General features: G+C 38.3%; 1 protein-coding gene across 1 annotated transcript in view; it reads left to right on the top strand.

The window, feature by feature from the left end:
* The window catches only part of LOC127618215 (E3 ubiquitin-protein ligase parkin-like), a 171,307-nt gene that overhangs the window by 60,120 nt on the left and 86,109 nt on the right, over positions 1 to 25,078 (top strand). Inside the window, exons 3-6 of the mRNA XM_052090547.1 lie at positions 4,139 to 4,358; positions 7,742 to 7,860; positions 16,011 to 16,094; positions 16,800 to 16,915. Coding sequence (XP_051946507.1) covers positions 4,139 to 4,358; positions 7,742 to 7,860; positions 16,011 to 16,094; positions 16,800 to 16,915 — 539 coding nt within the window. The remainder of the gene's footprint in view (positions 1 to 4,138; positions 4,359 to 7,741; positions 7,861 to 16,010; positions 16,095 to 16,799; positions 16,916 to 25,078) is intronic.

Here is a 25,078-nt window from a genome sequence, read left to right as displayed (position 1 = left end):
AAATTCTAGACCATTAACATTTTTATAATTGCTAAGGGCATTGGATCAAAGTTGGATTTTATGAATGGAAAGTATTGTAAAAATATATGTTGGATTGAATGGGTCTCTTGGTTGTTTTAAAGGTACGTTTCACCCACAAAATCGAAAGTCTGCCACCCTCGTGTCATTTGATTTGTTTTTTTTCTTTTCCTCACACCAAGCTTTTGTATGGCTTCAGAAAACTTGGAATATAATGCACAAGAAGTTTGGACTAATTTAAAGGTGCTTTTATGAGTTTTCTTTTTTTCTCTTATAGGGAGCTCGACAGCCATGGTCACTTTATGAAAAGAGCTGCTATGAATATGCTTAAGAAAAATAGTAAGATAACAGCAAAAAAGTTTAGCATGACAAGAGAGTGAGAAAATAATGACAAAATTAAATTGTCACACTTTAAATACACACTAAAGAAATTATGTAAAGCTTTAGAGCAACTTCTGAACATTCCCACAATGCTTATCTAGCTTATCCTGATGAGGAATTAAGGGAGTATATTTCTGAAATCAAATGAATGCTTAAGGGAATTGTTCAGTTTAGAAATGCTTCACATAATGCATGATATCTTTGTCATTTTCCTGACCCCAAAAAACAATAATAATAATAAATAAATAAAAAACACTTCTTGTTATATAATAAAAATTATTGAACATTGGTTTTCCATCTGAAATTGCTAAACATACCTGTAGAGGTGAGGGCATGATCGAGTGCCTGTCTGGGGAGAGGTAAAGCAGTAAGGACATCCACCTGAGATGAATTGTTTCTATTTACTGTTTCTATGTTCACCGTGAGAGTCGGGGAAATAAAAGACTGCCCAGTCCACTGAAAGAGGGAGAGAGGGGCACACGAGAGATTGCATGTCTGCTACTGAGTGTTTTGTAGAAGCTAAAAAGCAGCACTTTATTTTTATATGCTGAAAAGCAAACCTTTTGTTGTGTGTAATTGAAAAGTGACTATTGTTTGTGGAGAATTAAAAACCTGACTCACGTGGAACGTGGAAACCGGTTCCACTTACTCTTTATCTATATTTACAGAATGGGAATGACACTGCGCATCCATGTAGTGGTTGTGCGAGAATCATATTCAGTGTACGCTGCTCTATGAAATCTCCCTGCTCTTGTTCAGAGAGTGCGTGTACACGCTCAAAATGTGTCCTGTTCTCTCGCAAATCAATCATAAAGCCATATAACTCTGCCTCTGTTCTTTCATACAAATATTCTGCCTCAGTAGACATGTTATATAGAGGGAGAAACAATATCGGAGAACTCATGTAGTGACAAATACGTAGAAAATCTGAAAATATGTGGAACAAAATCCTGTCCATTAATACGAGTTCAACATGATATCAGTTTGATGTGTCTGTGACGTGCAGTTTCTTATTGAGACATGTGATGCAAGTTTATCACAATCAAAGGCTAAAAACAGTTAAGTAATCCCTTTGTCATAAGGACAAACAAAATACAGTTTCATATGATTAATAGAAATATTTAAAGCATGTCAGACTGAATTTAAGGTTGTTGATCATCATTGGTGAATTGCTCCAACACCTGATATATCATTAATTTAGAAAATATAACACTAGAGGACAATACCTGATCAAACTTCAAATAAGTGGCGATGTACTGCTGTTTTAGTGTATATATACAGTATATATACACACACACACACACACACACACACACACACACACACTCTGGCGGCCAAAAGTTTGGAATAATTTACAGATTTTGCTCTTATGGAAAGAAATTGGTTCTTTTATTCACCAAAGTGGCATTCAACTGATCACAATGTATAATCAGCACATTAATAACATGAAAAATTACTATTACAATTTGAAAAAATACTACTACTACTTAAACTACTTCAGAGTTCTCATCTAAAAATCCTCCACATGCAGCAATAACAGCTTTGTAGATCCTTGGCATTTTGTCAGTTTGTCCAGATACAGATACCATGCTTCCTGTAGCACTTGCCATAGTTGTGTTCCTGTAGCACTTGCCACTATTCAGACACTTCTCACACACCTTACAGTCTAGCTGATCCCACAAAGCTCAATGGGGTTAAGATCCATAACTCTCTTTTCCAATTATCTGTTGTCCATTGTCTGCGTTTCTTTGCCCACTCTAACCTTTTCTTTTTGATTTTCTGTTTCAAAAGTGTCTTTTTCTTTGCAATTCTTCCCATAAGGCCTGCACCCCTGAGTCTTCTCTTTACTGTTCTACATGAAACTGGTGTTGAGCGGGTAGAATTCAATGAAGCTGTCAGCTGAGGACATGTGAGGTGTCTGTTTCTCAAAATAGAGACTCTGATGTTCTTATCCTCTTGTTTAGTTTTAAATCTGGGCCTTCCACATCTCTTTCTGTCCTTCTTAGAGCCAGTTGTCCTTTGTCTTTGAAGCCTGTAGTGTACACCTTTGTATGAAATCTTCAATTTCAAGCATTGTATAGCCTTTATTTCTGTGTATGACAAAACAATGATTGATGAGTTTCTAGAGAAAGCTGTTTATTTTTTTGCAATTTTTGACCCAATATTGACATTAAGACATGCCGGTCTATTGCATACTGTGGCAACTCAAAAACAAACACAAAGACAATGTTAAGCTATATGTCCTGACTATAATTTGTGACCAGATGAATGCCACTTTTGTGAATAAAATGACCAATTTCCTTCTGATACAGCAAAATCTGTACATTATTCCAAACTTTTGTCCACCAGCGTACATATTGTACATTTGTTTAAAAAACTATGTAGGCCTATATACAATTTTATAAATTTTGTCAAAGGGGAAGATTACTGTTTAAGACTGCTGTAGCTCAAGTGATGGTGCTAGCCACGTCAAGATCCTGGGATCATCATTGTTGCTGCTTCTGCTATAATGAAACCCCTTGCCCTGCAACTGGTGATTGTAGATTTAAACATTTCATGAAGGAATTGCACCAACTCCGATAGCAAACGACTAATTTCCAAAGTGCTCCACCACTGTCTCCACCGTTCCATATAGTGCTTGTGAAAGAATATGCAGAAAATAATAATAATGTAAAACTTAAATATGTCTTTGCATTTATTTTGAAATCAGAAAGTAACTTGTTCAATCAAAACCGACTGTTATTAAGTTTAAAATGTAATCAAATATTATTCTTTATGCCATTGCCTGAACCTTGGACTTAGGATAGACCTCACCGAAATTACCAGCCGATTGAACTGTTATGCAACTCACTGATCTCTGCCTGCATCACCTCGGTCTAATGATGGAATACACTCTTATAATTGAATACATAGACTATCAATTGATTGCCAACAAAACCCATCAGCCAACTACAAGGACAATGTAAACTTCTGCAGTTAATTCAGGATGGACTTCAAAGATATTAGTCATTAATTTTACAGTTCTTACAAAATCTTTGTTTAAACACTGACCCTTAACAACCAGAGGGAACTGGCCCTCACAGTGAGTCTGGTTTCTCCCAAGTTTATTTTTCTCCATTAATCAACATCTTATGGAGTTTTGTGTTCCTTGCCACAGTTGTCTTCGGCTTACACACTGGGGTTATAAATACAGTTATTATTTAATTACTTATTTTTAAACACAATTCGCAATCCTATTTTATCAAACTACACAATGATGATTCATCAACATTATAGACATTACAGTTTTATCTTCTGTTAATGCCTTTTTTTCTGTAAAGCTGTTTTGTAACGATGTGTGTTGTGAAAGGCGCTATACAAATAATATTGACTTGACTTCATCAGTAATTTCAGTAGATATGAGACACGTAAAATATACATATTACATATCTGATGGTAGTTAAAATATTTATATGCCACATTTATTTTTTCATATTCTACATGATTTATTTAAAAAGTAAAAAAAAAAATAATTATTCCAGCATGGGAATTGAACCTGGTTCATTCATCATAAATAGTACTACTAACTGTCTACCTCTGGCTCAACTAAATACTGTGGATTTCTAATCCCACATAACAAATTAGTGAGTGGGATCTTAACCCCTGACACTATTCAAACAATGATATTTGACATACTGTAGCAGATATGGTTGTTCTGAAGTGTGCAAAAACATTAGCTTTTTGTCTTCTTCTTTGACAGGGCTGTGATCTCCCCGAGCAGAGCACGGTTCATGTGGTTCTGCCACCACCGAGCTCTGCCCACCGGTCTGAGCTCGTCTTGCAGCATAGACTGGGCGGCGGGGGGGAAAGTTTGACCCGACTTGACCTTAGCAGCTCCCGTCTGAACACCACATTCAATGGGCTGGCTGTCATCTTGGAGACAGATGCATCTAGCCCAGGCGACTCTGTCGGGAATACAGGTATGGCTATGTTTTATGTGTTTTTTGTGTGTATAAATCAGTCTAGCCAAAATATATATTTAAGGGTCAAGTCACCAGTTCTGGAAGGCTTAATGAATAGATGCAATAATATGACATTATCAAATTATTTTGTCCCACCTGTTTACATTGACGTTAGGCATAACCAAATGAGTTTACAACAAAGCCCGAAACACACTGCGCAAGCATGTGAATGCAGACGTTTCTAGCTACACAAGTTTGTTTTTGTTGCATTCCAAAAAGTGTCATACTGCAATTCATAACACAAGGTATGTATGCATGCAATTTCAGCATTGCCACAAGGGGCGCTATAGCAGATATAAATGCGAATGTCCACTTTTATGGTGATATTTCTCTTTCAACAGTTTGAAGAGAATTGCTGAATTAAGTCAATATATTTACAGTATAGCAACTTACTTTAATATATACACCTCTATGTTACAGGTGCAGATTGTTGAACAACTCTATTGCCCCTTTAAAAATTGAGCTTTGTTACTGCAACAGTAAAGTGAGAACGCACATTTAGTACATGTTTAGTATGTTCAACTGGACTTCATCTTCATTCATGTGCTTGCCTAAATTATGTTTCTAGCCTAATACCTCGCAAAGACAAGATATTTGACCATTAGTGCAAGTACCATTGGTACATTTGACCGTTCCTGTGCAAAGATTCATTACAACAAAGAATGAGCGCCCTTAAAAGAGCTTGCATGCAAATTCACATTCAAAGGTTGCAAGCTGTCTGTCAGACAAGAAAGACTGGTACCGTTACCTTTTCTGCAGACTATTATCAATGTATAACCAAAATACCGGCACTTTTGACATATTTCCTACACCTGGCATTTTTGTATTTTTTGTATTTACTGTATATCCTTTTATTTACATTAGTTCCTGCACTGTTGGGGCTTTTGTGGCCCTCTTTTTCAGAAGTAATATGGTGCTCCCAGAGAGAATGTTTGAATGTTTTTGTAAGTGCACAGGTTGCTGATGTGGATGCTGTCATCTGCCACAATGGCACTGCTTTTACGAGCTGTCCTCTACCTGTCCTTCCCTTTTCAACCTCACTCTGGCTGGCGTCCCGCTCAGCTACTTAGTCCAATCACACCATCTCTTTTATCCAACCCTCCTCCCAGTAAAAGCATTAGCATAATAGAGGAATCCAGCCGAAATCATAAATAATAGGGTGCCTGTCTTATAAAACCCACTCCACTCGATTTATTGTCAGCCGTGTCAAGGTATCGTATACCTCCTTGCTGCCCCATGCTTTTAGCTCTAATGAGAACACTGCTCTCAAGTGCGTGTGTGTGTGCGTGTGCGTGTGTCCTTTCTAAACTAAAACATAAGCCAGGAAGACGTCTAGGTCTTCTTTCATAGCTAATTGGATTGTGAGCTTGGATTGTGGTGTGGTGATAGTGGAAGCCCTGATGCACCTTGTTTTTATCCTCTACTCTGTACTCTAACCAACCCACTTATAACTGCTCAAAACACTCCATAGATTTAAACTCAGGAGGACAAGATCCAAGGGATTCAAAAGAAAATCAATCGAAAGCCACATTTATCAGGGTCAGATGCTCCTGCTAAAATTCAATTTAACAATTTTCTTGGCTTCTCCCTTGCATGCATTCCTTAACTAAGAGACTGTGTTGAATACATTGAAGTCAATGTGGAATACTGTTTGTTTCAGCCCAATGTCCTTCCGTAATCGAGTGAAATGTGAAATTAGATATTCAATGAGAAAAATGTTGGGCACGACTTGATTTGGATGCAAAAGTGGGTATTATAGGCCAGAATGGACCTAGGTGGTTGGAGGGAAGTGGATCAAAAAGTAAGAGGGATTTGTGACGTCTGATGAAAATAAATTAATATTAGAGGCAGAGCAAGTTATTACATTTTGCTAAAAGTTTATGAAGACAAGCATTTTTTTAAATATGGAAAAACTAATAACATAGTGGCACCAATTTGAATTACAAAAACAATGACCAAACTGGTTTTACAAACAATTCTACTGTTTCTAATTATTTGGACAAACAGATATGACCACCCCTAACTTTAGGGTTGGGTTGGGTTTAGGGTTGAGACCAAAGTCAACAGACTGTCAACAAACTACATGCAGCGACTGTGCATTATGTGTTATCTGATTGTGAGAGCGCTAATTCTAAGCACAATTTTTGTAGGTGTACTATGCGCATAAACTGTGTATTGTATGTTAAGGAAGTGGCGCAAAGTGCAATTTGCAATTTTCCAGAGAAATAGATCATTGTGCTAAAACGTTTGATAACCACGTCTATTTTTGGCGCAAAGTCTAAACTCAGTTCCTGCATTTGCCGTTTGGGGATTCCACCAGCAGATAATATCGAAGAGCTATCGATCCCTGATTTGTGATAGCCATGATTGAGTCAGTAAATCTATATAATTGATAATAATAATAAAAACAATGTTAATTTGTATAGCGCCTTTCCAAGCTCAAGGACACTGTATAGAAATGAAACTATAACTAAAAATGTATTACAAATAAACACACAGAGCAGGGGATGCATTTCATACAGCTCATTTACACCAAATTTATACCAAATTCTTATGACAAGGCTGTCTTGGTTTATATAGATGTTGCTTGACAGGAAGTGAATATATAATAGGATGCAGCACTGCAATGAACGGAGAAGAACCTCAGAATGTTATTGCACTTGACCCAGCCCATAAGCACTTTACACGCACAATTCGCTAACCCACTTGTGCCTAGACTTAGCGCATGCTTGTGTTATGATGTGCAGGTGAGCAGGAAGACAGACAAGGGGCGAGGATCTAAACGCAGCGATACTTTATTCGAATAATAGGGCAACACGAAAACACACAAACAAAGAAAACATCCACGATGGGAAACAGTAAAACAAAAACACGGAAGAGTTAACAGATGGGGTAATATAGACGGGAAACAGGCATCCACATACATCAACGATCGACAGGGGAATGGAGAACAAACAGGGTTTATATACACTGGAGACATAATGATGACAAACTACAATCAGGTGAGCACAATGACACAGGGCTGGCAGTGATGAGGTCCGGGGATCATGGGAAGTGTAGTTCTTTTAACAAGGACAAGTGAAACCCAGGGCAGACAACAAGGGAATCGTGACAGCTTGCACGAACTTCATGGCCATGCCCACTGATAGCGTATGCTATCTCACATAGCGCTTAAGGTATAGTGCTCTTAAAATAGAGCCAAACATGTCAGACCACTCAACATACATGGTAATTTACCTAAGATTTTCATATAATCTGCACATTAAAGTGGAATAGGAGTATTTTAACATTGAAACTTTCTAATTAATTTGCCTTATTTGATGTTTACTTTGTTCTTACAGAATCAAAAGCCCACAGCAGTTTCTACGTGTTCTGTAAGATGGTCTGCAAGGCCATCCAGCCTGGAAAACTTCGTGTTCGCTGCAGAGACTGCAAACAAGGCACCCTCACACTCAGCAGGGTATGAACAAGTACAGATATCTTTCTATAATGAGTCCATTTGTATACTCATACCATTTTCAGTTCTGGTCATTCACTGCGGACAACATGTAGACTAGGGCTGGGCGGTATGATGGCCTAGAAGTTCAAGGTGTGCGTACAAGTGTCACAGATTTGTGATTATCGACACCTTCGTATGCGGCTCATCCAACCAGAGTTTAAAGTCAGAACCATCCCTTTTTCGAATGTTTGTTTTACTCTTTTGAGACTTTTGTTTTATGTTGAGTCATTTATAAAGCATCTAATACAAAGATTATCAAAAATGAGTCTTAATTAAAACCAACCAGCTCATGAATCACAACATAACAAACTTTCATTTGAAGTAAAAAAAGTATTTGAAAATCAAATAAAAAGACAGCTGAACTGTATGTGTACTTAATATCTTTAATGAAGGAATGAACTACATTCCCATGAAGCTGTGCGAATTAAGTAATCAAATTAAACTGTTGATTTACAGTTGTTTAATATGAGTATAGAAATAAAATAATTCAATTTTTATTGCAAAATATTTATATATATGTTAATATAATCATGCAAAAATCAGCAAATATATTCATGGTGGGAGTTGGCGGTTCCTACAGAGCTCATTTGTTGCGATTCTCCGATTGGTGGATTTTCCCCCTCTGGTTCTTCACTAGTAATTTTGCTATTTTGTATTAAGTTTAATTTACAGAGACTGATGGCTTCAATAGAACAATTATGAAGATTAACAACCTCAGAGCTCATTGTAGGTCTGTCTTTAAAAGTTTATAAGTTATCGTTAAAAATCAATTCACCAACGGAGAAAATGAATGCTTTGCGGAAACCAGATTTTGCAATCCTGTTTTTGGCTGAATTTCCCACAAAATTAATAATAAATTGATATAAAATTACTTTTATTGTAGTATAAGATTTTGGACATATCACTATTGAAGACACTTGATACAATTGAAAAAAACACTGTAGCTGTCCCAACATCTGCAATTCCGTAATGCACATTCATAACCATTGCAACCAAAAACATTTGCCCAAAGTCTCATAACTAACCAGCAGTGACACTTCTTCGCCTGCAGTATGAATAGAGAACAGCACAAACCCACATCTTGCTGCTCTTACACGGGCTGTCATAAACCCCATTCCTCCCCTGTTCCGCCTGTGGCCAGTTATCTTTCGGTCCGTATGGACTTTCTTTCCTTGTGCGTGGGCAGCATTCCCAACTCTTCGGATTCTGCCGCAGTTTGGGAAGGCTGACTGACACGTTGCTAATCTGCACCTGCCTTTTCTTCTGGCTTACGGTGGTCGCCGGCACTGAGAAGCTGTTTGTCCACTGTCTCTGTGCCAGTGCTGCCCCTATTCTTGTGCCAATCTTGTGATGCGTCTGGCTCGTAGCATCCCCAGGCTCTGGAATGGGTTCCAGCTCTTCTCATCTAAGTCTCTCCAGAGAAATGTTTCTAAATATGCTTAGGAGAAGAAGGCTGCAAAGTTTATGCACTTGCAATCAGAATTAGTTAGTTCGGGCCTTTGGAGATTTCAGACTTTGCAGCACTTAAAATACATTAATCTATATCAGCAACTTTTAGCTTAAACATCCAGCATTGGCTTTTGAAAAAATTTTGTGCTGTTTTTATGCCAAGATCTTCAAAAGCTACATTGCTGCATTATGCCTGTATTGGGAAAAAAATGCTTATTTTTATGACTGTTACTATTTTCTTTGCACTTTGAATGTTAATAGAAATGATCCTTGGCATGTTTTTCTCAAGAACACAATAATGTGAAATGGAGGAATGACATTAAATATCTCATTGTGTCCTAAGGCTTTAGTTAGTGCTTTTAATTATAATGTTTGTCTTGTTCCAATTGTAAAGAAATACCCCTGTAAAGGAGTTCAATGGAAAGGAGGAGGTGAGAAGGTGAGACAAACAAACACAATGACGGTCAGCTGCCCATAAATGATCTCTCTCTCTCTCTCTCTGCACCACCGTCCGCAGTCGGCCTTTATCCCTCTTGGTGGCTTGATTAGCCTGATAAGGGACTGGGTGTGTAGAATCACAACCCGGCACCACCCTCCGCCCTGCCACATTCCTCCCTCTTTCTCTCAGGCTGGGGAGCCCCTGGCATGATGTACATCCCTCCCCCTCTTTCCCTGGGGGAGGGCGTGCCCTAAGCCCCGTCTGCCAGCTGGTCATCCCTGCCTTCCTGAATCTGGGAGGGGACAGGGGGAGGGAAACAAAAATAATTAAAATAGGGGGTACTTCCTGTAACAGTGTAGTCCCCCCCCCCCCAAAAAACTGTAAAATTTAAAAGAGAGGGAAAAGGCCAACACGGAGCGGCAGTGGGCGAGAGAGAGAGGAGAAAGAGAGAAAGAAATAAAAACACTTACTCGCCGGTTCTCCGATACACCGTAGCTTGGTCCTCGGCCACTCCTCCACCCTCTAGTGGACGACAGCCGCGTCTCCCTTGCCGCGTCTCCCTTGTGGACAGAACGCCCCGCCGTGTTCTCGGGGAACAGAAGGGGTCTCCCTGACCCTAGCAGCGGATCCATGCGGTCGACAGTGAGCCCCTCCCCGCTCAGGGTCGGCGGTCTCAGACCCTGCCTCGTTTCAGCAGCTGGTAGGGGTCTCCTCCGCCCCTGGCTGTGGCCCTGACCGCTACACTCAGCAAGAACTATGAGTCAGCATACAGAGCGGAGGTGCAGCGGCTAACAGACTGATGTAGAGCAAATAACCTGTTTCTCAGTGTGGACAAAACAAAAGAGATGGTTGTTGACTTTAGGAGAGCACAGAGTGACTGCTCTCTGCTGAACATCAATGGCTCCTCTGTGGAGATCATCAAGAGCACCAAATTCCTTGGTGTTCACATGGCAGAGAACCTCACCTGGTCCCTCAACACCAGCTCTATCACCAAGAAAGCCCAGCAGTGTCTCTACTTTCTTCGAAGGCTGAGGAAAGCACATCTCCCACCCCCATCCTCACTACATTCTATAGAGGGACTATTGAGAGCATCCTGAGCAGCTGCATCACTGCCTGGTTTGGGATTTGCACTATTTCGGACCGGAAAGCCCTGCAGAGGTAGTGAGGACAGCTGAGAAGATCATCAGGGTCTCTCTTCCCTCCATCAAAGACATTTACACAAATTGCTGCATCTGCAAAGCAACCAGCATTGTGGATGACCCCACACACCCCTCACACAAACTCTTCACCCTCTTGCCATCTGGCAAGAGGTACCGAAGCATTCGGGCCCTCACGGCCAGACTGTGTAACAGCTTCTTCCCCCAAGCCATCAGACTCCTCAATACTCAGAGACTGGACTGACACACACACACCTGTACCCCATCCAACTTTTGCACATGTCCAGAGTTGCACTTTAATTCATTGTCACTTATACCTGGCTGCTACCTCAATAACAGCTACCTCAACAACTGCAATGTCCATAGAACACTATTTCATAGTATGTTATGTTTATATTTGGCATTTTTAGAAAGTGGCTTTTTGCACTACTCAGATTACAAATGTGTGCTGGTCGGCGCAGCACTGTCTCTTACTGTGCCTATTGACCTGTTCCTTTCAGTAATTTATTGTACTATCCCATACTTTTTTGCACATGCACTTTATGTAGAAATGTTATATAGCCTGTGTAGTCTCATGTTGTTCTGTGTTTGTCCTATGTTGTTTTTTGTAGCACCATGGTCCTGGAGGAACGTTGTCTCGTTTTGCTGTGTACTGATCTAACTGTATATGGTTGAACGACTATAAAAACCACTTGACTTGACTTGAATGGTAGCGGTGAGAACTCCACTATGGCATATCCCTCCTCCTTCCCGGGTCTTCGGCACAAGTGTAAAGGACCGGGTGTGTAGAATCACAACCCGGCCTCTCCCTCCCCCCGTCACAACCCCCAAAGTCAAAGGAAATGAAATTGGATTGAAACGGAACATAACATGGTTGCTATGACAGCACGCCACTCTTTAACAAGTGCGAGTGCTTTGAGTGAGAAGGGAATGTATGAGGTAATAAGGATGTAAAGATAAAAGAAAATAGATTTTTACAGGTGTACTTTTAGTCTAATACTTTATTTTAATTATATATTAATTCATATATAATTCAATACATTTTAAGATATTTCTGTTTAAGCAAAGATTTGTGGGTTGTGAGTGCCCACGAAGGATACACCTCATGCATCCTCTGAATTCTCGTGAAAGAAGGTTGCATTCGAAGGCTGCATTCAAAGTGTCCTACTTGCGTTTCTGAAATGAGACAGCCTCGATGATGTATGCGGCCGACAAATGTGACCTCCGGAGGATGCATCCTTCCAAACGAGAGACAGCCTGTGTGTATCAGATGTGTCTCTGCAGCATACAGGAAGTAAAATCCTCACAGCTGGCTCAGAGACACAACCTTGGTTGTTTAACAATAATGTAATTAAGGCTTTCTGAGACTGCTATGTTTATTGTCTTCCATCGAGAGGACAGAAAATACGTTAATAGAGGGAGGGGAGACAATATTGGAGGTGTGTTGGTGAATAATTCATAGCTGTTTTCCTCATTAATCATTTACATTCACAGCGCCGCGTGCGTGTGTGCGCTTGCGTTTTTTTTTAGCAGACATGTCAGGAGCCTTTGTGACCTTTTCTTGCTGTCTCTAAGTTGGTGTCTTCGTGTAATCTCTAGGCTCGTCCATCACGTCATGCCTTTTCATCACTGCGCCCTCCCTCCTTCCTCTCACCCACTCCTGCTCCCCCTGTGGGCGAGTAATGATTTTCTTAACCTTTTCTCTTGCTTATTAAGGACCCTGTCAAATGTTTAAATGCTTATGCTTATCAGGCCCAGTAGGTGTTGGGCGGAGGAAGGGGGGACGTTGTCCCAAAACAATTATGGATGGAAAAGGTGTCTTAATCTAGCAGAAGGACAAGGATGAGTGGGAAGGGAAGGTGGCAGGTAGAGAATGGAAACCGGATAATGGCGGTGGTTTTAATGGAATTGTTCATTCAAAAATTCTGTCATTAATTACTCATCATCTTGTTTCTCCAAACCGGTATACAGTTATTTTTGCAGTGGAATGCAATAGAAGGATTTCTGAAGAATCTTTATGCAACTCCATGTTATCTGAAGCAGTGTGCTAACTTTGTGTGAGGAAAAGACCAAATATTCCTTTGAAAAATTTCCTACTTAATGAAAATGTTGTCCTCCGCTGCAGCTCTCAAATTTCATTCTCCATTTTTGAATTGGCGCTTCACATTTGGTTAATACAAATGTGAGAACCATTGATGTTCTAATGTTCAAATACGTACTACCTGGAGTGATGCGTTTAGGTGCCATTTTTACATTCTACACATGAACACAAATGAATTTAGAAAGCTTTAATGGAAGTAAATTAATCAGAGAACAACAATAGACCTTTATTCACAGAGGGTAGTTCCACTCCTTTGAGGGTTTGTTGGATTGCAGAAACTTCTGGTAAATCCTTTATCAATGGCAGCAACCACAGGGCAGAATTATTGTTGTTTTTGAATGTACAATTCATCAGAAATACTTACTCTAAACAACCGTACCTCAGTTTCCAATAATTTCCCTGGGATGATAAAGCAAAGAAAATGGTTTTATGTAACTCGATTGGATGAAAGCACACATTTGTGGTTTCTAGTAGTAGCAGTTCACTCAGACTGTCTCATTTTTTGTTGATAAAATACAAAACAAACAATGTTACATATAGCGCATTTTTAAATACATAAAAAAATGACAGGGCAATACTCTACAAAAATAAAAATAATAATACAAAAAATTATAAATTTGAACATTAAAAAAATAAAAAAATTATAGCCTACTTTTCGCATTGCTCTCATGACCTTGCTGTTTCATTAATTACAATTCCTTTTTTAAGACTAACTTAAAATTGATGAAACAGAATAATCTTTTACCCTAGAGTTTGATTATCCAGGAACCACTTTTTTAAATGACTTAAATATTGAGTGTAACAATTTACCCATGACATATGTATACATATAAAATAAATTACAGACATGAGTTTTAATTTTAGGGTCCTCATCTAAATGCATTATAAATTTAAAAACAGGGCTGTCAACCGATAAAACGTTTAATCGAATTAATTACATGATATTCCGATTAATTAATCAGATTTATCGCAATTAATCACATATATACTTCTATAAATCTGCCTCAAATAAAAATTATTCAATATATAATGATTAAGTAATTATAAGTAGTTATATTTAAATAATTATAAATATACTGTATATTATAAGTATAATAATTTTGATTTTTGCATTTAGATCCCTGCATTCGAAATTGTGCTGTGTCCAGCTGTGTTTAAGATTGCATCTTCATCTTGTGCTGTTGCTGTGTCAAGCAAACCTGACGCTGTGTCAGAATATTCATAATCCATACTTCCCTACTAGATAGTATGCCAAAAACAGTATACCAATAGAGTAGTATGTCAGAATCCTCTGTATTTATAAAACATGACATACAATACAAGAGAAATACCTAATCAACATGCTATTTCCAGCGAGATTCTGAAGTGCTGTTCAGGGGCAGAGCCAGGAGTTTTTCAAAAGGGTGGCTAGGCAGGGGCAAGCGATCAGTCTGTGGTGGCACAGAAATGTTCGGGCAGCATTTTTATATCGTCGGACTGTGTGTGTGTGGGGGCTGGGGGAGGGTGGTGGAGTGGATACAATGACACTTGTGACGGAGAGGTTTGGCGACCTTGGTTTTGTACAGAGTTGATTTCACCTCTAAAGAACTAAATTGTGCCAAAAAATTACCAAAAATAAAATGACTAAAACAGCAACTGCGAGTGGGGTGGTCAATGGGGTAGCTCTCTAGCTCCACCACTGGTGGCGTTCGAATTTACGATCCCATAATCGGACGATCCCACAGGCGTCATGCTCAAAGCTCTGGATTTTAAAAAAGGTGGTGAACCGTGAGTTGGAGGGCTCTTTTTAATCATAAGTGTAACTCTTCAGTTAAGAAAGTTGTTCCTTGTGCCTAAATGGTGCTTATTTAACAAAACCAGAGTAGGTTATTTTCGTTGTTGTTGTTAAGATGTCATATATTCGGGTCACGGGTCAATACCCACGTCACCAGATTAAATATGTCAGAAGTCTGTTCATACTACTCAAGTAAATACATAAAGAATGAACTGTTTTACCAGACGAGAAGTACTCCATTCATCAAGCACAGTACATATTGTGACATTACACAATTTCTATGCAGTCTGAGTGTGGTTTGTTGTCTGTACAGCTGTGCATTGCCTAAACAGCTGGAGTTTCGCTTACTGCCCCCTGCTGAAAACCGGTAGTAGTTTAAGCTTGAATTGCTCTGATAGTAGGAATATTTCACATTGTGGTCCGAGGATATGATTAATTGTGTAAATGTTTTTAACACATAATTTTCTATATAACTAATGACACTGAATTAATGTGTTAAATCGACAGTCCTAATAAACAATGGAAATGATAACTTTGTAATGTATGGTTGTTAGAAATAAATGCTAGTACCTAAAGTTGCATCACTCTTTATTGTGTGTTGAATGCTCTTAACATACAAACCAGCAATTGCATTAGATATCAGATATAAATTGCAAAAGAACATGCTGCAGCGCAAACACATCATCAGTTAAAGCAATCAGAGTCGGATCTGATGACACGAACACGTGAAAAAATCTGTGCCTCACACATACAATTTAATGGCTTTTATGGAGTCATATGGACTAGGTTAATGGGGCTTTTTTGTCCTTTAAGGAACTTGACAGTCACATCATCTATGAACGGTCATTGTACAGAAAAAAAAAATAACAGCATATGGGTTTGGAACGACACACAAGAGGACGAATAAATCATGACAGCCTTTTCATTTTTGGGTGTTATAACTGTTCCTTTGAGATCATAAGCGCTTGTTTGGGTAATCAGAAGTGTATGAGTTAGCGTTGCATTTCAAGGTTTTGGACTTTTGATCTAATTCTCTTTGAGTCTGTACTGTCTTTTGACCCCACTCAATTCCTCATTCCTCTGCTGCCCTTTACTTGTCTTTTCAATTACCATCATTCTCTTCCTGTGACTGATACTGTATATTATACCTGCTGTTTACCGTATCTCTGATGTTCTGTCATGTGTCTGTAGGGACCGTGCTGCTGGGATGACGTCCTTCTGCCGAACAGGATTCATGGAGTTTGTCAGTCACGAGACTGTGATGGCAGAATGGCGGTGAGACTGCAACAATTTGATTGTATTGCTATTAATTTGTCACTTTATAGGCACATGGGATTCAAGACTATGATTCAGGACAATGATTCAGATAAATCTTTATTAAAACAGTAAGCCATGCAAAGCGTAATCCTAACCATAGTGAAATCACAGTAACTTTTGCCTTCTCATGGTTAATTGTTGCAATATGATTAAAGGCACTAATGTTCAATAAATAGTCAAATGTATTAATCATAATAATCAGTAAAAATATGATAAATTATATTAAATCATTATAATAACTCTAAACAGTCTACTTTACAGATACGGTAGGTTACCTAACTGTAGTCTGTTTATGGTTAATGTATCATCTTGGTGCTTCAATCTTCAAACAGGTGTGCATTTATTTGCATTATTAAACAGCTTTGAACGCCGCTTGACCAATCAGAATCTTGAGCCTGAACTGTCTGTTTCATAAATCTACAATTTCAATGGAGACAATTTTTCTTTTGTATTTCATTCATCCATTATGTTGATTCGTTGTACTGCTTGGCAGACAAAGAAAACTTTGCACTGGTTAGGCTAAATTGGTAGGTGTAAGCCAGTTGGGTCCAATAACACTATCATCATGTGGGAAATCCATAAAAAGCACTACAGTGGAGTTGTTTCAGACTGTTAGTGGTGACTTTGCAGGGCATGAGTATGTCCAATTTGTGCTCCTTCCAGGAGTTCTACTTGAAATGTGCTGCCCATCCCACTTGTGATAATGACACATCTGTAGCTCTGGACCTGATAATGCCCAACACACGCAGAGTCCCCTGCATCGCCTGCACGGACATCATGTGAGTATTTTAACCCATCAGAAAGATTGAACTGAGATTCATAGGTTAACCCTCGAAAATATAGCGAGTGAATCAGTCACTTTGTTGCAGCATTATTCTCACTGACATAACACTCTTTTAACTAGGCATGATATGATAAAGTGACAAGCGATAAACATGATCTCTTGCATGTTAATCTACGTTTTGAGTTTTCGTTCTTACCAAGACCATATCCGCAACAAGCAATGCACGACAAAACATTAGCTAGTTGTTGTGGTTTTTTTGCAGTAGCTTGGTTTCTCTTTTTGTCTTGTGCTAGGTAGCTCCACCCCCCGTGAAATGTCATTGGTCGGAAAATATTTAGCACTGTCATAACCGGGCGTGTTAAGATAAGCTATATACAGCGATTATACCTGTTCCACATCAATTTGAGTGTTTGTGACAATCAATGCACAACGAAACATTTTAACAAAAACATTTGTTTCTCTTTTAGTCTCTTTGTGCTTGTAGATCCGCCCACAGGGAAATCTCATTGGTCCAAAAATCTGTAGTACTATCATAGCCAGGTGTGTCAAATTAAGGGATAAAAGCTGTTCCATGTTAATCTGAGAGGGGTATTCACTAAGAATGAATTATGCCTGGTAAAAGCACTGTTTATTTGCCTATGCCATCTGCGCTGGTTAAGCACCCAATTCACTAAAGCGACTACGCAGATCAGACAATGGCCCAGAAGTCCCACAAAATCACTGCTGAATGCATTATGCATGCACTGAGTACTGCACAAATTGCAAAATATTAAGCTTTTATTGGTGTCCACAACAAATCATTGGTCAGGAAATTAGCAATAATTAAGCAAATGCACTCCTGGTGCACTTCTGTGTCACCACAGCTCATGCTGCAGTGAACTGTTTGGGAAAAAGCTGGAAACGGGAAATTCACTTATATTGTCTTCTTGCATGCTAAGGTAAAATCATGATAATGATTGAAATATTTTATATAAAATTCATACTCACACATGTCAAAAAAATACAAATAAATACATTAAAATCTTCATCTTCTGGGATGTTTTTTTTTTTCTTAAAAGATGAATCATTATTTGGTGATTGCCACACCTGATGCAACCCATCAAAGGCCTAATAACAAGCTTATAAATGGAACCAGGAGTGATAGAGCAGGGAGAGATCTACAATATGCAGTGTTATAAGTCCCAAGGTAATGGAGTGAGAAAATCTGCTCCAAAAAAAGCTAAATATCATGCAGGGGCAGAAAACACATAGCTGGTCTGCGTCAAGCCAGCTGTAGCTATTCTGAAGTTTACAAGAAAATCCCTGAAGGCAGAGAAAATCCCTATTTCTCTATCAGCTATTAAGAGAATAGGTCAATGCTTTGAAACAACAGGTGATGTTGCCAGAAAGATAGGATCTGGAAGGCCCAGAGACTCTTCATTTTTGGGATGACCACCTACTGAAACACCTACTGAAACTGACAGCATAATTCAAGACCTCAGAAAGTAGGTCTCTTTCGAGAGAAGAACAATAACCAAAAGGTTATCTAATGCAGGTTTTGTGTCTCAAAGATGAGTTGAAAAGCCATTGTTGTCTCAGAAAATCATCAAAGGAAGAATTACGTTTTTTGCAGATTATGGAATGTTTGATTTAGGGTGGGACAGCAGAGCTGTGTGGAGTGATGAATCACGATTTGAGTTGCAGGGTGATGCTCCAGAGAGGTGTCTTTGAACATTTGGTGAGATATACAATAATGAATGCATCTTTACCACAGTGAAGCATGGAGAAAGAGGAATCATTGTGAGGGGAGCCTTTTTAGCTGCTGGTACTGGTGAGCTGCTTCACTTTGAAAAGTAAATTAATGTTTTGGAGTACAGGAGAATATTGCAGAAAAAAAGATAATGGTCTTGTCCACACTGCAAAGACCACCGAGAAGTGGCTTGAGAACAAGTCCATCAGGCTCATGTTTTGGCCTGGTCAGAGTCCAGATTGAGAATATTTGGTCTCATCAACTGTTTGAAGACATCAACATTGAGTGCAACATTGATTCTTCTTTCTGTAAAAAGCTGTCTGCATGTTTACCCACAAGGGTACCCAAACATTTAAAGAAATCAAAGGGAAAAACTATCCCATACTAAGTTACTTTATCTATTTGTTTTAATCTGACGCACTCTGCCGGGACCATACATCATCACTCTGTGATCCAGAACCATCTCTTTAACATGCCAAACGTGTGCTTGACTAACACCGCACATGTGAATATGTTATGGATATGTGTATGTGGTGCTGGTGGTATCAGTTGGGTCCCCAATATGAATATTGAGGAATAAAAACTCATAATCAGGTTTGCAATCAATTGAGAGCGTTTACTGATTGTTCTCTGCAGTTCCAATTAGCATCAGAAGTCAATGGGATCCAGTAGTTCAGAAATACAGAAGAAATAAAATCCTTAAGTCAGAAACATTCACAAGCAATTATAGTCATTTACAAATTGAATTAGAGGTGTCACAGTACAACACTTTCTAAGAAGTCACTTACTTCAAACATCCTAACACTTTACAAATATGGTCTGTTTCCACCTTTGTGCAAACAACAGTTAGTTAGCCATAACTTTAATTAGCTCCCATCACTGGTTTTACAGAACTTATGTGCAGATATCTCAGGTTAGCAATATGTTATGACCGCTCCTCTTTCACTATCCAGAAGATAGCAAGGAAAGTAATTAAAATCCTTTGAGGTTTTTGACTATGGCAGAGACGCATGTTACATTCACCATAAAACAAATCCAAACACTGAATGAGTTAGACATTGCAACGGGTAAGCGTTGTCTCTAGGACGGGAGGCCTTGTTAATCTCAATGGAACGTGGGACCTCCACATCTGCAAAAAGCAAGACAAAATGAAATTAAAAACAAAGCACACACAATGTCAAACGCAGCACATAGTCACCTAATATGACACCAAACAACAAATTCACATAAAGAAACTCAAAGTTTTAGCTCACAATGATTATCTTGTATTTAATGGCTACTTTTCTAACCATATAAAAAACATAGATAATAATAAAATCATAACTAAAATCTCTCTCTCATTCAATAAATAATGATTGGATTAACATAGAATCAAACGGTTTTAGAATAGTGGATTAATTATGTAATAATTATAACGGATATATATTTTTGTGAATAAATGCAGTTCAATATAAATGCATATCCTCCAGGAATGCATATCCTTCAGCTAAATAAATAATCACTTTTATTGAATTCCTGGAATGGGGCCAGAACCTCAGTCACCCCTCAGATGACATACATGTTAATTGCACCTTATTGTAAAATGAAAATAGAAAATTGATTAATATAATAAGAATAAATGGAGACAAAATATGAGATATAACTTGTAAAAGCAAATTGGCTATTCACCCCTTCACTCCCCCGTTTTAGACCAGTGTTGGGTCAAATACCCTACAGTGGTCTACAAGTGAGGACATGCCAGAACCTAAAAATTCTGGTCCCCATGTAGAGGCTCTCCCACTCACAACAGGGCACTGGTTATTCTTCCCTCAAGTGGGTCCTGAGGTTCGATGCCAGCTTCCCCAGACATTCATCCTCTTCAGAGGGGTTAACAGTTCTGCAAGCAGACTTGAACACACATGAAAAGCTAAAGCAAAACATCATCCATACAATTAAGAAAAGGGCAATTAGTCCCATTAGTGCACCGAAGGCATACTATAGATATCTCCCGAAACCAACTATTATTGTTTCTGAAGCTTCCACAAAATTCTCCCATCCTCTTCAACAAATTCCTCAACAGATTCTGAGATGTCAGTGAAAACACTACCAACAGTAAAGGCAAACATCTACGTATGCTATGGCTAAAGCGGTAGGTCCTTCAGGGTCAGATAAAAATGGTTTACCATCCGATCCAAGCCAGGCAGAATTTAGATATTCATATCCTGCAAATGCATCATTTGTTTTGATCTGTTTGAGAAACGTGCCAATGTAAGTTTCTTGTGTGAGTTTAGAATTCAGTTTAGGATAATACTCAGTTTTGTTCTGTAATTCAGCTACACAGGAGTCAATATATGCACACTTTGTGTGAGAAATCAGAATCAAAAGCATTAACTATTTAGAATTTGGAAAATTACCCAGTTTTGGATTTGGATTGAGATCCCTTAACTCTTGTACAGAAGGAATTGGTCTTAGAAATTGCAACAACAACAAAAAAATTATTGATCAAACCACTCATCTCCTAGAGCTACATCTGAAACCCGAGACCACATGAAAACTTAAATAGGCTTGAAATAGGCTTGTAATCTTTCCATTCAAGATCAATAACTGACACAGGCGCAAGTGATTTGATGATCCTACTGGCGATAATTTCCTTAATCAAGTGACACATATTCAAATGCATCCAAACAGTTGTATTATAAACCATGGATGTGGGGTTCTGACATTTTCTTTCTAAATGATCATGGAGTTGTTCTATTCTAATAACTGATTTGTAAGCGAATCAGTTTTACAGAATTACATGCACTGGAATTTTCTTGTTCTTGGGATTTTGGAATCCAACTGTGAATAGTGAAATTAGCATCAAATACATTCAAGTCCCTTCTGTTTCCCCACCGGCCTCTCTGTAATTTGAGGGTGCTCTCTGGATAATTTGGGGAGTGACCAAGCCAATAAGTCACTATTGCTTCAACGTCCATTTGAAAACATTTACGTACAACTTGAATTAACAATTGTGTGATAGGCTGCTGGATTTAATGTTTGACCCTCAGGAATATTTAGACATGAGTATTTAACCCATGATGAACGGCAGTCTTAAACTTCACAATCCCAATTTGTAGTAAAATAATGGAATCAACTAGTTTCTCTCTGGAGCAGTTTTACAGCTTGTAATGGATATTTTTCTTATTTTTGAAAGTATCTCCTGCTGTGTGTGATGCTCTCATGGTTTATACTGCTTACCTGTATGTCACAATGACCTTTTGATATTGACGACAGAACTATTCATAACTGTTTCAAAACAAATAAATGTTAGAAATTCACAATTTAGACAAGTTTTATGTAATTTTGGTAACTCTAAAAGGTTTCATAACTTTATCATTAATTTATGCATTAGGTATCATGAACAAACAATTAACAATATATTTTTTACAGCATTTATTAATCATAATTTTAGTTAATACAAATATGATATTTTATTGTTAGTTCATGTTAGTTCATAGTACATTCATGTTAACTATTACAACTTTTGATTTTATAATGATTTTTTTTTTAATAGTATATGTTGTAACTAACATAAAGTTAGTGAGTTCATGTTAACTACGGTAATGTTGTTAAATAATGTTAACAAATGGAACCTTTTTGTAAAGTGTTACCCTAAATTTACTCTGTGGGGCATATACATATAATTGCAGCATATAACTTGTGTTATAAGTGTGGCAAATGTCATCAAAAAAAATTAATGCTGCAACATAACTTTATCTCCAACTTCAGGGAGATTTTGTGTTTGTTTTTAATCTTTTTTAATCTTTTTCGGTCTGTCTAATAATGACACTTACTCAAGTAGCTTTCAAACTTTGATCCAAAACCTTCAAATATTTTTTAAGAGCATCTTTCATAGTCCTGTAGTAGGACCCTCATGTTGCAAAGGAGCATCCCACGAAAGATGCATGTATCTGCCTGTCATGAACTCAAAATGGCTAAGATGAATTGTTTTGTTTTGGCTAGCCCTCATGCTAAAGAGAATCATTGGCAAGGCTGAGTGCCATTCCTTCCCCCACTCCAGCACTCTCTTTCTCAGAGCAATTTTAAGAGTACGATTTGTACGCTCCACAGAACCACTAAACTGCACAGTCTAAAAGGTATGTGGAGATGCTGTCTGACTCCCATAAATTTCATGACATTTCTCACTATATTACCAGTCAAATGAGTTCACTGATCTGAATCAATTTGCAAAGGCAGTCCCCATCTAAGGAATACCTCATTAAGCTTTGTTTTGGCTGTGGCATCTGCCATGCAGTTTCTCAGTGGAAAAGCCTCCACCTTGAGAACAAATCAACAAACATTAATATGTATATACAATCCCACTAGGAGGTAAAGGACCAGTGAAAACAGTTTGTAAATGTGTCCATGGGCCCTGTGGCCTGGGAGCATGCCCCAAAGGAATTTTGAGTTTTAATGGGGATTTTACCTTCAAGTATACTAGACATCTTTTACAAAAGTCAATGCAAGCGGACCTCTTTGGCCACCACCATGTTTTGAAATCATGAAATGCTGTTTTACATGACCTGCATGAGCCAAACTGTGATACAAACATATGAGTTCAACACAAAAAGATGTAAGGCATACGATCATTAAACTTCCATAGTCCATCAAGATTTAATTGTGCACCCAACTTAGTCCATTGCTCCTTCTCATCCCCATGATCAATATCATAAAGTTAAAAACAATTATTTATCCTTTACACCCACATCTTCCTTATCCATGAGAGAAAGAGAGAGAACCTCAACACTGTCTGTGCGCTTTCTCAAAAGAGAAGCCAGATCGGATCAATTGCGTTGTTTCACTTTGATTCAAAGGAGTTTTCCAGGGAGTGTCCTGTAACTTTGATAATGGCCCTCTCTGTTGGGAGAGCGCAAGAATCCTTTAGCTCAACAACCTGTTTCTGGTGAAAAATGGGTAATCCAGCAGTAGCCATTATTGCTGCCGCACCCATTTCTGCATTTCCTGGATCAGAATCGGCTCCTTTTCTGATGGGGCCAATACTCACCTTTTTCAGTGGTGTAAGTATAGTTTGTATCCCTAAAAATTGTGATTTGCACCTGCTGACTTTCTGCTTTGTCGGTCTTTGTGATCTGAACATCGGCTTCGTTTACATAGGGAAGGGGAAATTCCTCTTCACTATATGGGCTTTGATTTTTCACAGATGGGAAGATTGAGCTTTTATCTAACGTCTGCTCATAAGAGAGCCCTGGAGCAGAGGGGACTGATACCACAGCTGCCAATTTGTTATCTTTGTCTTTTTTTAATTCTTCCAATTGTTTAAATAGAGCTCCCAAACCATTTCCCAGATCATGTAGATTGTGACAGATATCATGCCTGAAATTTCAGCAATTTTCTCCTGTACTGCCATAACTTTCTGAACACCTTCTACCACTTCTACAATTTTTCCCTCTGGGTTTAATGGCACTCCTCCCATCTTACTAACCCAAGAATACACACATACAACTCCAAAACTGTTCTACTTTTCAATCAGAATTAAAACCCTCATTTACCATTTTCTTAATGACTTATGAATATTTTTTAGAGATCAGAGCATCTGAGCAAAACTGTTTACAATGTTTGCTTCGTTCTGCCTCCATATCGGAGGTGGGGACTTTATTTTCCAGTTTATCTGGCATGATTGGTCACAGATCAAACCCAAAGTATAGCACAACAATATTGGCAATGCTACCACACATAAATCAGAAAGCAAGGTATTAAGAGCGTGACTTCATCAAATTGAAAAAGCAGAGAACATTAGATGATCCAAATCATTCTTACATTTTTTTCCTTTAAATTAAGCTCCAAAGCAGATTTCAATGAATCCATGATCAACAATTGACAAAATCTTATATATAAAATGAAAGTAAAAATTTAAAATATTTTAATATATACTTAAAATCCTCCACTACCTATTTTTTAAGCTCAGTGTACCCCTATCTAAATGGAGATATCGAGCAAGCTGTAATGTGTCCAATTTTAAATGCCTGCAGGCAAAATTTGCATGCACAAGAACTACCGTTTTAGTGCATTCAGGTTCCACTTTCCATGGAGTGTCTTCCTTTATTCCAACTCAATTAGAAGGAATTCATCCTCTTTGTTTTGGGATGCCGCTGGATCACACATACATCTATCCATATATATATATATATATATATATATATATATATATATATATATATATATATGCACAGCAGTGCTGATTTAGGGCCATATAGCACGATTGCGACAGTTCAATGAACAAGTAAATTTTAAAAAAATTGGGAAAACGTTCACTATAGAAACCGCAATGTCCACCACCATTTTAAACAGTGCGTCCACTCCAGTGTGGAAAGTCCGATAAGAGGTAAGTGCCTTCAGTTTGTGTAACTAAACAGTCTGTTGTGTCTCTTAGCTGTGATGTCACCCACACAG

This window comes from Xyrauchen texanus, chromosome 24 (assembly GCF_025860055.1).
Source record: "Xyrauchen texanus isolate HMW12.3.18 chromosome 24, RBS_HiC_50CHRs, whole genome shotgun sequence".
Classification (NCBI taxonomy): domain Eukaryota; kingdom Metazoa; phylum Chordata; class Actinopteri; order Cypriniformes; family Catostomidae; genus Xyrauchen; species Xyrauchen texanus.
This window is presented reverse-complemented; position numbering and strand designations above follow the sequence as displayed.